At 52.0% G+C, this 14,747-nt stretch overlaps 1 protein-coding gene across 1 annotated transcript in view; it reads right to left on the bottom strand.

Moving 5' to 3' along the window:
* Window positions 1-1,116: 1,116 nt before the first annotated feature.
* Window positions 1,117-14,747, bottom strand: part of COG4 (component of oligomeric golgi complex 4) — a 15,288-nt gene continuing 1,657 nt past the window's right edge. Inside the window, exons 3-18 of the mRNA XM_009325358.1 lie at window positions 14,523-14,697; window positions 13,698-13,891; window positions 13,111-13,216; window positions 11,658-11,815; window positions 11,033-11,091; window positions 9,516-9,649; window positions 8,869-8,987; window positions 8,313-8,479; window positions 7,457-7,622; window positions 5,863-5,925; window positions 5,267-5,383; window positions 3,511-3,603; window positions 3,111-3,194; window positions 2,674-2,775; window positions 2,151-2,279; window positions 1,117-1,896 (exon numbers count right to left, since the gene is read on the bottom strand). Of these exons, the coding sequence (XP_009323633.1) occupies window positions 1,762-1,896; window positions 2,151-2,279; window positions 2,674-2,775; window positions 3,111-3,194; window positions 3,511-3,603; window positions 5,267-5,383; window positions 5,863-5,925; window positions 7,457-7,622; window positions 8,313-8,479; window positions 8,869-8,987; window positions 9,516-9,649; window positions 11,033-11,091; window positions 11,658-11,815; window positions 13,111-13,216; window positions 13,698-13,891; window positions 14,523-14,697 (2,001 nt within the window). The 3' untranslated portion in view covers window positions 1,117-1,761. The remainder of the gene's footprint in view (window positions 1,897-2,150; window positions 2,280-2,673; window positions 2,776-3,110; window positions 3,195-3,510; window positions 3,604-5,266; window positions 5,384-5,862; window positions 5,926-7,456; window positions 7,623-8,312; window positions 8,480-8,868; window positions 8,988-9,515; window positions 9,650-11,032; window positions 11,092-11,657; window positions 11,816-13,110; window positions 13,217-13,697; window positions 13,892-14,522; window positions 14,698-14,747) is intronic.

The raw sequence follows: 14,747 nt of genomic DNA, 5'->3' as shown, positions 1-14,747 counted from the left end.
ACCCCAAACCAGTGCCTGGCTGTAAAGTACCTGTGAAGTAGCAGTGAAGCCAGGGAGAAATGAAATTTTTCTTTTTTTTTTTTTTTTTTTATTCCTAGGGACTGGGCAACTTCAGCATCCACAGCATCGAAGTGGACACGGGCGGTTTCTCTGTGGAGGTTGCGGGATGTGATCCGAAGGACGGCGCTCACCCCAGCGAGGACGTGGCTGTGTGAAGGCCTTCAGCCCTGGCAGATATGCAGGGCAGGGGAGGGAGCAGCCAGCTGCCTTCCTCAGCGGAGAAATCCCCACTGCTTTAGAGGCGGCTCCTTCAGCCAGCTCCAGCAGGTGCCTTAGGTCTTGATGTGGCCTTTTTGTGCCGCTACTTGCCCCCAAAACCACAGAGGCTGGAGAAGCTGTGACAAACTGGGCAGGCAAAACCGTCCCCGGAGGGTGGCCTTGCTGGAAGGACAGTTTGCTAGGGCCTCCAGGGTGATGTTGGGGTTTCACTCCAGTTTTCATGGTTCTCCGAAGGGGAAAGAAATAGCATTTGTGATGCTGCCTCTAGCAGGAGCCTCCCTGCTCTTCCAGCAGCAGGGGCCCGCGCTGCGCGTTCGGCATGGAATGCTCCTGCACCAAGGATGCACCTGAATGTGGAATCAAGTCCCTGCCCCGTGCTGAGAGACTATTTCTGCAGTGAGAAGTCCCTGCGGTCTCTCGGAATAAAAAGACTTGTTCCCAGTTTGTGTTTACGCCCCTCTGTCCCGAGCAGGGCTCCTCCCTCCCCGCGGGATAGCAAGGGCCCGGCAGTGTGGGGGCAAAGCCCTTCGGGGTGCGGGGTAAGGCAGAACCCACGCATAGGGGCTGGTCATCGCCCTCCGCAGCCCTGGGTGACAGAGGAGAGCAGGGGAGCGCTGCCGCGGGAGGCAGGCAAGCAGCGGGCTGGCACCAGGTCCTATCTTGGGGGTGTTTGTACTCGTGATGTGCAAATGCCAGCCGGGGGGGACAGACAGGAAGATCCTCTTGATGCCGTGGCGCAGGGCAGAAGAGGAGAAATGGTGCATAGCTTTTGTCCTGCATCTCTGCAGCTCCCTCCGGGCCCACTGACACACCACCTGAGGCTGCTGCTCTGCCAGGCGAGGTTTATTTACAGAGTAGCTGTACAGGGCACAGCAAGCCAGCAGGGACGCAGCCCCGCTTCCGACAGCAGCTTTCTAGGGATTTTCCAAGCACCCTCCCCACAAGGAAATCATTCCTTTTCCCTTCAACGGAACGGTCCCCATCGCCACCAGGAGAAAGCCAGGGCTCAGGATTTGTAGGACTCCAGCAGCTGACCCTTAAACTGGCGGCACATAAGGAACGCAACTGTGGCCAGCAGCACGGGCAGAGCTCTCTCTGCTGACCCATATTTGAACCACACCACAACAGCCCCCAAATTTCCTGACCTGTGGCCTCCCGCAGGGCAGCAGAATGAAGGGAGTCGGGAGCTAGCACAAGCTTGTCCCTCAGACAAGTCTGTGTTTTCAGAAATAGTGCCACGCTGCTCTCAGCGTGAGAGATTCCTCTGCTGCCTTGTTTCTGCTCCCACAAAAGGATGGCGGCTCTTCTTCCCAGGCCCAGGAAAGCCCTTTGCACCGAGGAACACGAGCAGAAGGGCAGACATCACCCCATCCCCACACCATCTAACGGCCAGCCCGCCCCAGGGCAGGACCTGGGCAGGCTCCAGGGCTGCAGCCGTCCTGCCGTTGCCTCCAGCGCGGTGCTGACCCAAGCACCGACCGACTACAGGCGCAGCCGCTTGATATCCTCGCTGCGGAAGTCGATTCGGAGAGCCAGCACCTGCCGGACCTCGGCAGGAGTAAGGCGCCAGGTGAGCGGGCCGGAGTTCGGGCCCCAGTAATCCAGGATCTCCGTCACCTGGAGAAAGAGGAGAGCTGCAGGAGACAACTTGGCAGCAACCGCCCTCGCAGGCGAGTTCAAACTCTGGCTACAGTCACGGTATTTCCTGCCACTAACGCCTGCAGGCAAACACCCATCAGGCATGGGGCAACTTTCCCAGCTGCTCCGTACCCCGTAGGTGTGACGACGTCTGGATGAGCCCAGTAAATCCACGTGGAGTCCAGCTGGGGCTCCCGCGATCCCCCAGTAAAAGCAGACAAAGTGCAGCTCACCCTTTCCAGGTTGAGGATGGTGGCCATCTGGGAAAGACGGGCAAACTTGTCGCGGATAGTCCAGGTGGTGACTGTGGTGAGATAGGCTATGAGAGACCTCAGCTCCTTGTCAAACTGCAGACCGCCAAGCTGTGGGGACGGGGGGAGCTCTGTTAACTCTCCGAGCAGGCCCAGGGTTTGTGCCAAACACACAACTAACAAAAGTTACAGGGGAGCAGGGGGAGGAATCCGAGCAGGAGGGTTCCAGCTAGACCATTTATTGCAGGTTAAACGGGCTTATGTTTAGACCTGCCTTAAAAGCCAGCCCCCTTACTGATGCAAGCTCTTCCCAGCCCCATCACAAACTACACTTTCTCCCTGTGTGTGCTAACGCAAGGTCTCCCTGAGCCGGCCACCAGTGGTGGCAGAGCTTCTTTGAGTGTAAAATCTGCCTCTGCCCTGCCCCATCCCTTTACTGAGGGTTTCCTGGTGGAAGGTTGGCAGTCAAGCCAGACTACAGGGGAGAGGACAGTGTTTCGCTTACCCTGCTGAAGGTGGATTTGAGCAGCACTTTCTCCAGTTCGATGGCTATGAGACTGGTCATAAGACCAGTGAGGGTATCGTAAATCACTGGAGACAGTCCAGCCTGGAAGCAGAAACCTGTGTCAGTCTTGTCAGGAACAACTGAGCAGAGGTCCACAAAACCCACGCCTATGAGAGCTTTCAAATAAAGACCCATCACTTGCAGGGCTCAGCGAGTGGCGAGCGCCGCAGAAGCGATCCACGTACGTGGGGCTTGCAAGCAGGCTTTGAGAATTGCAGGAGAAGGGGGTGACTGGGTCTCTAAGAGCCCTGCGGGGCACCGGAGGACATCGCTGTCCGCCGTTCCCCTGAGCAGGGGAAGAGTTGGGAGACGCCACGTGGAGGTCTGGCCAAAGCCAGGCAGGCAGCCACATCTCTCCCTCCCTCTCTCTCCCTCACCTTGAACTCTGTCATCTGCTGTTCCAGATTGACGATGAACTGCTGGACCCAGGGATCGTTAGCTTCATAGTCGCTGAACTCCTCCTGACATTGAAATACAAAAAGGGTTGTTTATGTGGCCTGCCGTGAACAGCAGCAAAGCAAACGGCCCAGAGGACAGGAAGGGAGGTCCCTCCTGGAGCGGCACTGCACCCCTTCCGTTTTCTCAAGCTCCTCTCGAGCGAAATGACCCTTTCCAGGCTGGGATGCAGAGCAAGTTCTGGGTATTTTACTGTTGCTCTGTGCCGAGGAAACAGTGGAGAACTGAGGGGAATGAGACAGCCGTTGCTCTGACTGTGCTGCTGAGCAGAGGATGGAGAGCGCAGAAGTACGGCTGGAAGCAGAGAACGCTGAGCCTTACCTCCTCGATGTTGTGGGAGACGGAGAGGAATAGGTTGATCCAGGGCTTCACCTGGGGTTTGATGGCTGTGCTGTTCAGCTCGTTGAGACCTTCCTGAGCGGGACAGGAAGAAGATAGGAGAGTGACTGAGCACAGCTAACGTCCAACGGCACACGCCTTTACAGCCAGGCTGTCTTGATGCTGCCTCCCATCCTCACTGCACGCTGCGGAAACCAACCCACAGACTTGCACAGGAAACTGAACCCAGAAGTCCCAGACCCCACACTCTCCCGGTGCTGGAGGGCTCTGAGGGACACCATGACGACAAGAAGAGGAAGGATGTTGGCCCAGAAGCTGCCGTCGTGTTTACTTGCAGCCTGGTCTGAAGGGCTCGTGCTTCCCCCGCCCCCCGCCCACACAGCTACAGAGGTTTCCTGGCAGGAGAGAGGCATTCAGTTGACATCCCACCAGGGTAGGGAAGGTCACAGACACCAGCCTTTCTACTCAGCACCAGCCAGGAGGATACTGTGATTGGACTTGACTGATGCCTCCCACCTCCAGCGCAGCTTAGCTCAGTAGGAGAAGCTAAAAGGAGGATAGAAGCTGTAACCACAGTTAGTTCCCTGAATTAATCATAACCCCGGCACACGCCATCTCCCCCGAGCAGCAGGTTGTCAGCAAAGGCTGTTCTGTCCGCTTCGATGCTAGAGAGCTCTCTGAAAGCCCTCTCCTGCCAACCACCTCCATTTGGCTCAGCAAGATGTCAAGAAAGCTCACCCAGCATTAAACTATTCAGGTACCGATACCGCCTGGCATTTGATGGAAGCTTTTAACGAAAATTGGCATTTCTGAGCGGGCCCTTTCGGCAGTTGTCCTTTTCCAAGGCAAAGTCAATGTGCGTGTGACTCAGGCAGCGCAGGAGCTTGCTGCTCAGCCTCTTGATTGCTTTGCAGCCAGTTTTAATACTGCAGTAGAGCTAGACTGGAGAGTTTTACTCCTTACTGATAAGCTCTTTGGTTTCCATACTGACCACAAGCCTCAAGAGGGTTTGCTGGCAACACCGGTCTGAAGGCATCTGGCTGCAGTGAACCGCAAAGCCAAACGAAAAATAGTCTGGCCCCTCGGTGAAGTACAAAGCTGATGGCAAACCTGGTTCAAAATATTCTCTTTTGCTTGGTTTCTTTCCACAGGAGGTATTAGGTCTTCCTGCTCCTTCCCCTGCCAGAGACCACTGTGAAAACTTCAGGGCAACAGGCCCCAGCGTGCCACACGAGACAGTGGATTTAGCCAGAGAGCCTTCTGCTGGGGAGTATTTCCATTTGGGAAAGGAGAAAGAAACCTGAGAGAGGAGCAGCTCTTCTCTACCAACAGCCTGTCATCAGCGTTACCTAGTGAAGCTCTGGACAACTTGAAAACATGCTGTGCCACGAGGGAGAACAGAGGAGATGAAAATGCTATTAATATTTCTTCTCCCGAAAATGCTGAACCAACTATGACTCTGTGCTGAGTGAGGACAAATGGAGCAACGTTCCTCCTGGCTCTGCAGCTGCTTCCAGTGCTTTTTATGCAGCTGCCAGCTGGTGCGGCTGTGCAAACAGGCTGGATCTGTTTCCATGCCTCAAAGCTGACCGATTTACTCCCTCCTGCGCCCCTACCCAGCACTCCCGGAGTCAGACGTGGCCCAGGCCTTGGGCTGAAATGATTCCTGCCTGAGCTCTCCCTGAAGACACCGGCCAGCCAGTGTTGGAGGCCAGCAGCAACTCGGCAAGACACTCACCTGCAGCAGGTCACGAAATTTGTTGGAGACAGCGGCCATGTCAGAGAGGCAGCTGTCAATCTTGGCCTGTGCTTGCTCACCCCCGAAGCCTTGGCTAAGCAGTTTGCTGCAGTCACTCTGCAGGGAAGAGATCCACGAGCAAGTTGCAAATTAATAACCCGGACAGTTTCTATCCCTTCACGTTGCTGAGCTCTGGCTGCCCACCAGCCCGCTTGCAGGCTAGGACAGGTGCCAAACTCTTGCCCCTGTGAAGGCAGAGGCTGCTGGCTCCAGCCAGGGAGAGGACAGCAAGAATGGGAGCCAGGGGCTACCTAGACCAGCACCAGAGAACCACAACCTCTCAGTGATGCACGTTTTATTCCACTGGCTCCCGGCCTGTGTCGGGTTGGTCAAGCTGGAGGAACTGGTATTTCCAGCTGCTGCTGATGTATCAGCCGGAGATTGCTCTGCCAGCTCAAAATTGCTTTCCTAAGGCTGGAGGTCAAAGACCTCAGGAATTTGGGCATAGCAAAGTCCAGATGGCTTATCTGACCCCCCCAAGGGAGGATATTACAAATTTGATTACGGAAAAAACCAGTAAAGAATCCAGACCGCACCTCCAAAGTCTTCTTTAGGGTCATGATGTTTTCACTGCAGACTTCCACATTGTTTAAGGTCACCTGAAAAAAAAACAACAAAACAAACCCAAGTAGAATTCATTGGAATTTTCCAGCACCTCAGCCCCAAGTCCTTACGTTTTCTCCATGTAGCTCACACTGCAGGCTGAAATGCAAATATTTAAGGGGACAGAGATGCTACTGTGTGATCAAAGCATTGCAGATTCACGGAGCTGCATGAAGCTGAACTACAGTAACGGAGCACGTGTGCTGAACCTGCAGCTAGTACAAAGCCTGAGTTAGTTTACGCCACTTCTCCTCCTCCTCATTCTGTCCACAATGTTGCAGTGAAGCCCTGGTTGTGGGTCACTGGTGGAAAAGAGGATGTGTGACTGTGTCATGAAGAACAACAGACCAGGAGTGGCTGGAGGTGATGGTTTATACGCTGTGTCCAGAGAAGCAGGGGAGGCAGGAAGGCATTTGTATCTAGGCAGGAGGAATCAGCACCGCTCCTGCCAGATGAGTGTCTGTTCTTCACCGAACAGACTGTTCTCTACCTGCTGAAGCTGAACTAAATGTCAGTATAAGGCTGGGGTTTGTGCAGACAGGGAAATGAGGCAAGCTGACAGGTGAATGAGGAATTCCAGTGGGAGAACTGACATTTCAAGCACTTTGCTTCAAGAAATGCAGAAACCTGTAACCAAGAATTTAATGAAAGAGTTCGGTCCCTCCTGCTCCCTTTGTTGCCTTCTCTCCTTGTACAGTGAAAGTCCCAAGGAGCCTCTTCAGCACCGGCTGTTCACAGCAACTTAGAGAGAGGGAGACGAGTCAGGGTGAGCCAGCCCCTCTCCAGCGCTCTCAGGGTCTCTGCCCACAAGTCTGCTCAAACAGCAGGGCTGGCTGAGAGGAGAGAGCAGATCCAGAGTTGCTCTCCCAGCGAGATCTTTTCCACAATGCCAAGGTTTGTACAGCATCCCACCACGGGGAAGGATGCGTTATGCTGCAGAAGACGGGAGCGACGGCCCTTCAAATGCTCTCCAAGGGGTCTCTAATGCTCACTGCCGTGTTCTGGCCTGCTCAAGCATTGCGAGTTGCAGTGCTGCTGTTAGGAGAAGGCAACAGGAGGATCTTGCAGGCCAAGCAGAGCAGACAACCCTACTTTAATGGAAACTCTCTGATCTGATAAGCGAGAATGAAGGAGCCCTGAGCTTGGGCCAGGAAAGTTTCTCATCTAGAGGAAGGTGTGGATGAGACACTCTCCCACCACCTTTGTGCAGAGCCTGTGAAGAACAGGATTGATGGGACGCCTCAAAAGCACACAGACTCTTCCCCAGCCTGGAGGGAATCATCATTGCAGCAGCCTAAGAGGCAGTCACAGGATCATACTTGCACAGGCCTGGCGTGGAAGCCCTACAAACATAAGGTGAGGTAGAAGCATCTACCAGACATCCAAAGTCAGGCCACCCACCACACCTGAACGGGTTTTCAGATTCTCTGAACACGTGACAGTCGCACCAGTCCTGTTCCCAAGAGCTCCCCATTGTCTTTCCCCTCACCCCAACTCATTCTACACCAGAACAACCACCAAACCCACCAGAAAGGACTGCTTGGCCTCATCAGTGCTTTCAATGCCTTTGGTATCGAACTTGCCCTGCTGCAGGCTGCTGTGCATGATGTTCACGGCACTGGTCACCCCTCTCTGGAAGTCCTGGAAGGTCGTGGCTGGAAAGCCCTGCTTCAGCTTGTTGTACAGAACCTCCCTATGGGGCAAGCAGAACATACCAGGGCTTAGAGCAAATACTGCAGGCCGCAGCAGAATTGTGCTCTGTGACAAGGGACAGCACTCTGGCTGAGCTGTGACCTGAACAAGGTAAGTGGAACGTCACAGGGACAAAGGAGGGCTGACAAATATCTCCTGACAGCATCTAAAGGACACAAGGCTGAAATAAAAGCACAACCACCCAGTTTCTGAGCTTTCCCCAAAATCCTGCCTGCAGCTGTCTGCTGTCTTCAGTCACAGTTCCCCACTCCCACGTTGGGATGAAAAACAGGAGCAGGACAATTTCTGCAGGCTCACCCCAAGTTCAAGTTACTAAGCAATCTCACAGGCAACCGGGAGAACAACTAGGGGTGACCGTGTACCATCAAGCAGGGTAGCACTCCAACACTACATGGTGACTCGGTCTCATAGGGATTTTGGGCCACGAGGTTGCTTTTTTCTCTTCTATGTCTGTTTGTCCTACAGGTGACCACCACTACTGTGAGAAAAATACGCCCAGCTCCAGCTTCCCACACCACACCTGATGCTGCTTCCCAGGAGCATCTTCCACGGAGACGACAAACCGGAGGTTCAAAGGCAGAGAACACAAGGAAGACCATCTGACAGCAAACACCGTTTGCAGAATGCGAGGTGGAGGCAAGTTACAACGAACCTGGTGTATTTCCATTACCTGAAGTCAGACTCCAGCTCGGTGGTGGAGTGGTTGATCATGGCACAGAGACAGTCTATGCTGGAGCTGGACAGAGCACGCCCAATGCACTTCTTCACGATATAAAACACGTCATCCACCATGCTGGAGGTGAGCTGGCCCTTCTCGTAGCTGTCCATGGCAACAGCCTGCAAAGAAAGCTGTCTCAGTGCCCTGAGCTCAGCGAGCGAAGGTGCCCTCTCAGAGCAGTGCTGTGAGACCCAACTGCCAGCCTCCCCATTTCACCCTGAGCTGAACTGAGCCACGTGTGGGCTGGCACCACTCATCCTAGTTTTCAGTAGCCCACAGACCTGGAAGATCTGGCTCTGGAAGATACTCAGGGGTATGTTTGGAGTCAAAGTTCAGAAACAACCACTTGCTTTTCAAAGCCAAGGGAAATAAAAGACCTTCCCAACTGCAGACCTGCCACATACTCATCTCCCTCCCTAGGGATGCTCAGCAGAGGACTGTGGAGCACACGCAGAGGTCTCAGCCGCTGGCAGAGAGCGCAGGCTACTGCAAGTAGCCTGAGCCCTACCTTGTTGACAGTCTCCCTCATGAAGTATTCCTCCATGGTGATGTAGTAGCCAATAAGCTCTTGCATGGTGCGGCTCAGCAGACAGTTGTTGAGGAGCTTGTCCAGGTATTTTTGATGCTCTACAGAACACAAAAGAGAACCATCACCAGGGACCAAGTGCCAGAAAGCAGTTCCACCTAATCCCCTTGCTGCCTGTCTCATGGGCACCCAACGGACACACACCTGCAAAGCCCAATCTGGAATAAATCACAGGCCTCAACTGTGGAGCTGAAATTGCCGAGCTGACTTTTGCAGGTGACAAAAGTGATTTCTAGAGCTCCACAGAGTACCAAAACCCTGAGCCTGTTTTCCCTGTGGCCTCCACCTTTAGGATCTGTGCCTGCAGTGACCAAAGGGCCCTCCCTCTCTTTGGGGACCTTGTTTATTGCGCTCGGCAGTGATTCCTAATGTTGGTTTCCCTGTTAGAGGGAACAACCAGTGCTGAAAACAGGTTCGGGGAGGCCAGGCTACATGATCCTCTTCCACAGAGCGCTCCCAAAGCATCTTTGCAGATCCTATGTCACTCTGCTCTGCCACTAACTCAGACATATCTCCACTTCTGGCTGCAAGGAGCAGAGAGCCTGCAGTGTTGGTATTCAAGGTGTTACCTTGCTTTACCTCCTCTGAGGCCATGGAGTCTCCCACCTCAAAATCGGATATTATTCGTCTCTTGATGAACCTCAGGTAGAGCTCACTGCGGGCGTTCATCAGAGTGACTTCTGTTAAAATAGGGTCAAGTTCCCTGGAAGGAACATAGCAAGAATCAAGGTAGCGAGACTACGGAAGGAGAGGCACTAATTTAACTCAGTTAAGTAGTGTGTTCCCTGTTCTCTTACTATGAGATCAATACCGCCCTTTCCATCTGTGCCGTCGAGTGGCAAAGCTCAGCAGAATGACTGGTATGTGCAAAGAATGCACATACAATCAAAACGCCCTGAAAAAATCATTACAGAGAAGCTTCTTTTTTCCTCATGGATGTGAGAACAACCACAGTAAAACCACAGCAGTAAGGACTGTAAGACTAAGCAACCTGCTATAACTCCAAAATTAGCCCTGTTTTGAGTGGGAGGTTGGACTAGAGACCTTCAGCAGTCCTTTCCTACCTCGGTTTTGCTATGATTCTGTGAGCTCTACGTGGCCAGTGTCAGAAATGCCTGGCGTCCCTGCCATCTCCATATACGTGCTTTTGTGCACAGATTCATGTGTTTCTGTGAAAATGATGAAGAATCTGTTTAAGCTCAACAGCTCAGGAAACGTGAGACCAAAAAAGCATGTGACAATGCAGAACACAGTGTTCCGATCAGAGATGACTATGAAAAAAAAAGACTGTCACATCAGCAGCTTTTTCATCAGTGTGCACAAAAGAACTTTAAAAATCCTGCTCAAAGCCTCACAACACACAAGTGGGACAAGGAACCATTATCTTTATTTTACAGATGAAAAAGCAAAAGCTCAGAAAACCTGGGATGCATGCACAAGTTACTCAGAGCAAATAGTAAGTGGATCTCTATATTGCCACTAAAATAATTAGTCATGCAGGCTCACAGACAGATCTTGCTCAAGGAACATAAGTTTTCTTTCAATGCCAGAAGGGCTGGGTGCACTTTCAAATGGCATTACTGAAGGGCTATGCAAATACTTAAGATAAGAAGAAAAGGAGCGAGATGATTGAAAGCGCGTCGGTTCATTTACCGGAAACTGGCGTTACAGAGTTGCTGCAGCAGCAGTACAGGTTAAATAAGACCCAAAGATTTATTCCCGATTCTGTCACAAATTATCTGCCCAGGATGCTGCTCCATTTCGTGGGCTCCGAGGACCGTACTCTGACCATCAGAAGGTAGTGGGCACAGGCAATTAAAGTCTCACTCCTTCACGTGCAGTGATATTGCCAGTCCTCCAGCAATGTTTAGGGCCAAGGCTTAAAAGTAACAAGTAAGCAAAATAAAGCACCACCACAGAAGCTGCCTTTATAAAAGGGCAGTGAAGGGCACTTAACGATTGGATTTTACGCTTTAGTAGCCACAAAGCCTCTGGAAGACCGGGAGAATTATCTAAATGCTAAGTAGTGTTAATTGACAGCTCAAGAGTGGAAGGTTAGAGAGCAAAAAGAGGTTTTGTTTTGTACCTTGGTTCAATCTTCTCTGCAGAAGAACTTCTCATCATGCTATTCTGAACTTGCTGGAACTGCAATCACAAAAAAAGGGAGATTCATCAAAGTCTTTGATGATGACTTGGAATTAACAGCCGCTTCTCGTGCCGTAGCCTAAGGAGGTGCTTACTCAGGGGGGCGATAGGAATGCTTTGCAGGAAGCACTGCCAGAGAAGGGAACCGCATCAGTTCACCTCCTCCTCCAAGACAGAGCTCAGCCTGCCAGGAAGGGCGGTGGGATGGGAACTGTAACAGAGGCACCAAGGTACGTGACCATGAGACAGTTACAGCAGCCCTGCATCTAACAGACAGAAGCAGGAACAAGACAGCGGGGAAGGTGTACTGAAAGCGCCCCACAGACCTGCAGAGCAAAGAATCCTGTGCCCAGGGTCCATTCACCATGCTCCCAATGAATGCTTCTCTGCAACAGAAGGGATAGCTACAGGCTGGACCCCTTCAGCCGTCAGCGCATATATGGAATAAAGCAAGGTTTCTCTCAATACGCAAGGTCAAACTTTGCCACCCCTATGGCAGTCAGAGCCCCACGGAGCCGGACGGAGGCCGCAGTTGGCTGCGTCAGGCAGCATCACACCCCTCTCACCTGCCTGTGATAGTCCCTCTCTTTGATGAACTTGTCCACCACTTTCTCCACCTGCCGGTCGCACTCCACTTGCAGGTGCTTGATGAGGGTGTACAGCCTCCCCGGCCCGTAGTAGGTCTCCACGATGGGCTGGTGGGTCTCCACGATGCGAGCAATCCCTGTAGGGAGAGGGGAAGCGCAAGAGAGAGACTCAAGCAGGAGTTCCCATCCAGTCTGGACCCAGAGCAGAGCTACGCAGGTCCACAGACGGGACCTAACAAGGGATCGTTCACTCCCCAGATAAACAGTTTAGACTGTCCAGCCACTCTCTAGCGCCTCACTGAAGGCCTGTCATTACCACCCCTCATTCCATGGCATCTTCTCTCTGCATATGACACCTTCCATCCTCTCCGCTGTTTATTGCAAGGCTGCGGTGCAAATCTCCTGGAGTAGAAGCCATCTCTCTTCCTAAAGAGAGCTCCTGCCATGTGATGTGTGTCAGCTGCCCTCCTACCCAGCAAGATACAAGGTATGAAGATATGAAGCTTCCACAGGAGAAAGCCGCACGAGCTAAACCTGGCAGGGGGCATAACTGCCATCCAAACCCAGTCGCAGCTTTCAGCACCTGCCAGGTTACAGGAGAAGAGCAGCGCTAGGAAAATCAGCCTAGGGAAAGCTCTGCTCTTATCTGTCACACAGATGCCCGGGAGAGCAAGCATTATTGAAGGCAAGACCTCCTTGGAGAAAAAGCTCATCTCCAAGGAGGTACCTATAACATCGCTTTCTTCTCACAATCTCTCTACTCCAAGAGTTAGCAACGCTCCCCCTCTTTTGATGCTATCGCCAAGAAAGCCTCGGCGGCTCCAAGGACCTTCAATAGCAGCAAGGGTGCCAGGCTGGGAGAGCGACTTGGCAGCGGTGCAACCTGGAATTATAGCAGACTTAATAGAGAAGATGGTTAATCGCCATGGGATCTCAATTACTGTCTTTGGCGACATTCCCACAGAGCATCCCTATTCCCTTCTCTCCCTTCCCTCTCCCCTTCCAAGCTCCCGTGGTCCTCCTTGAAGAGCCAGGCCCGGAGGCGTCAACAGCTGCTCGGTCTTAAGGGATCCGATTTGTTTGTCTGGAGAGCTGCATGTCTGAAGAAACCTTCAGGGAATACCCATTTGTTTTGAGGATGCAGAAAACAGGAAGAGCCTGATTCCTGGAGGAAGCCAACAAATCCTTTGCAAATCCACTTTGTGCCTGCACAAGCTGTACGCAGGAAAGCTTGCTTATTGCAACGCCCTCTCCTGGCTGGGAAAAAGTCTATTAGTTGCGTCCCTGTCCCACTAGCGTGACAATCCCATAGCTCAAAGGGGAAGGAGGCATTTTGTGATCTCCTGGAGCTAAAACTAAAAGCATTTAAATTGATGGACAATCTCATCACGGACTACTTTCAATCCATCAGCAAAGAGGAAAGGAAGATTACCTTCGAAGAGGAGTGTCAGGGTGTCCGCAAAGATGACAGCAGCTCGACGGTCACTCATGTCTGTCCCCATCACCAGCTGCAGGTTCTCTTCTGCTTTGTTGGCCACCTGCATGACAACAGGACCAGTCAGCTGGTAACACTCAAAGATACTCTTCATCCCATAGGGTGGTCCTCTGTCCCTTGCCCTACAGAGCTTTTGCTGGCCTTGCCATTGCAAGAGCTATTGCTGTTGTTCCTCCTTTGAACGGGGATCTTTTCCTCTCTTCTGGAAAACTCAAGGATCAAGGAGTGGCAGAAACTTATTCTTCTTTTTCCAGGCTCCCTTGTATGAGCTTTAAGCAAGCACAAAGAGCAAGACACAGAAGGAGAAGCCAGCCAGCCAGCCAGCGGGATCTGTATTCAGACACCAGAAAGCCCATCCCAGGATGCAAAATGCAGGGAGAGAGATGCGCTAAGGCCAGTGCTGGTTTCTAAGATTAACAAGCCAGAGCCAAGATCTCCTTCCACAACATCTGTTGACAGAGGCTGGGTTTTGCTTTCCCCTAGGAGACCAGACAGGTCACAGTCTGTTTCACAGAACCCGTTACCTGCTTGCAGAGGTACTCCGAGAACTTGCTCAGCCCCTCTTCATGTAAGCCTAGCAGAGGAAAGATCTTGAAGAACCTTTCCACCTGGGGCAGGTCTCCCTGCTTCATAGCTGTGTCGAATTTCTCTGTGACAATTGTCTTCAGGCGCTGCTCTGCTTCCTGCAGGAGCTTCAGGTTGGCATCAATTATGCCCCCTGGTCAAAAGGACAGACAAGAAAGGGAAGAGCACAATGTTAGTACTGTATCAAGAGCTAATTTTTTTTTCCCCAGGAGAGAGACCAACACCATGCAGCCCTAGGGTGAGAAGGCAGAAGACACGCTGGAATTCCCCTACAGGCAAAGAAAGATAGGTATGTGTGTGATGTACACACAGCTAATGTCGTGGTCTTGCATGGAGGATGCAAACACATCAACCGGGACATTTCTTTTAGGGATCAGGCAATTTACTCCTCCATTTCCAGTTGCTCTGCTTGGTAGCACACTGTAACACTGCAACACCAGAAAGCCACAGAGCCTTCTCCCTGACAGAGCCTTCTCCCTCACTTCTTTTGTCCTGAACTTTTTGTCCTTCACCTAGTTAGCACCTGAAATACTGTTAAAGCTGTGTGCCTGGAACTCTCCTTTCAATTAATGATAATTCAAACCTAATAACACTTCAAAAATGTTCATCTCTATGTTACTCTATAATATACTAAGATCTTTGGCTAGCATTAGATCTTCTTTTTTGTCTACTGGGCTGAGGATATCTGCCATGGGAAATCACGCAGCCTCTAGTTATCTACCGGAAAGGTGACTTATCAGCTTCTCCTCAGGAACAGTACTTACCTTCCTTGCCCTGACGACTGAGCTCAATCACTGATTTGTCCAGAGACAGATAGCGATGGATATGAGCTGCTGCTTGTTCATAATCTTCATTTCGCAGGGCTGTTTGAACTCCATCCATGCAGAACTTCAGGTCAAGGATGTCGTCAGCTCTTTGAATGGCCTGATAGAGTCGATTCTGCAAGAAAGGCAACCAGTAAGGCTTCCTGCTGCGGGCTGGACCAGGGA

The sequence above is a fragment of the Pygoscelis adeliae genome, unplaced genomic scaffold, assembly GCF_000699105.1.
Source record: "Pygoscelis adeliae isolate BGI_AS28 unplaced genomic scaffold, ASM69910v1 Scaffold326, whole genome shotgun sequence".
Taxonomy (NCBI): Eukaryota; Metazoa; Chordata; class Aves; order Sphenisciformes; family Spheniscidae; genus Pygoscelis; species Pygoscelis adeliae.
Note: the sequence above shows the minus strand (reverse complement) of the source record. Positions and strands in the feature narration are given on the sequence as shown.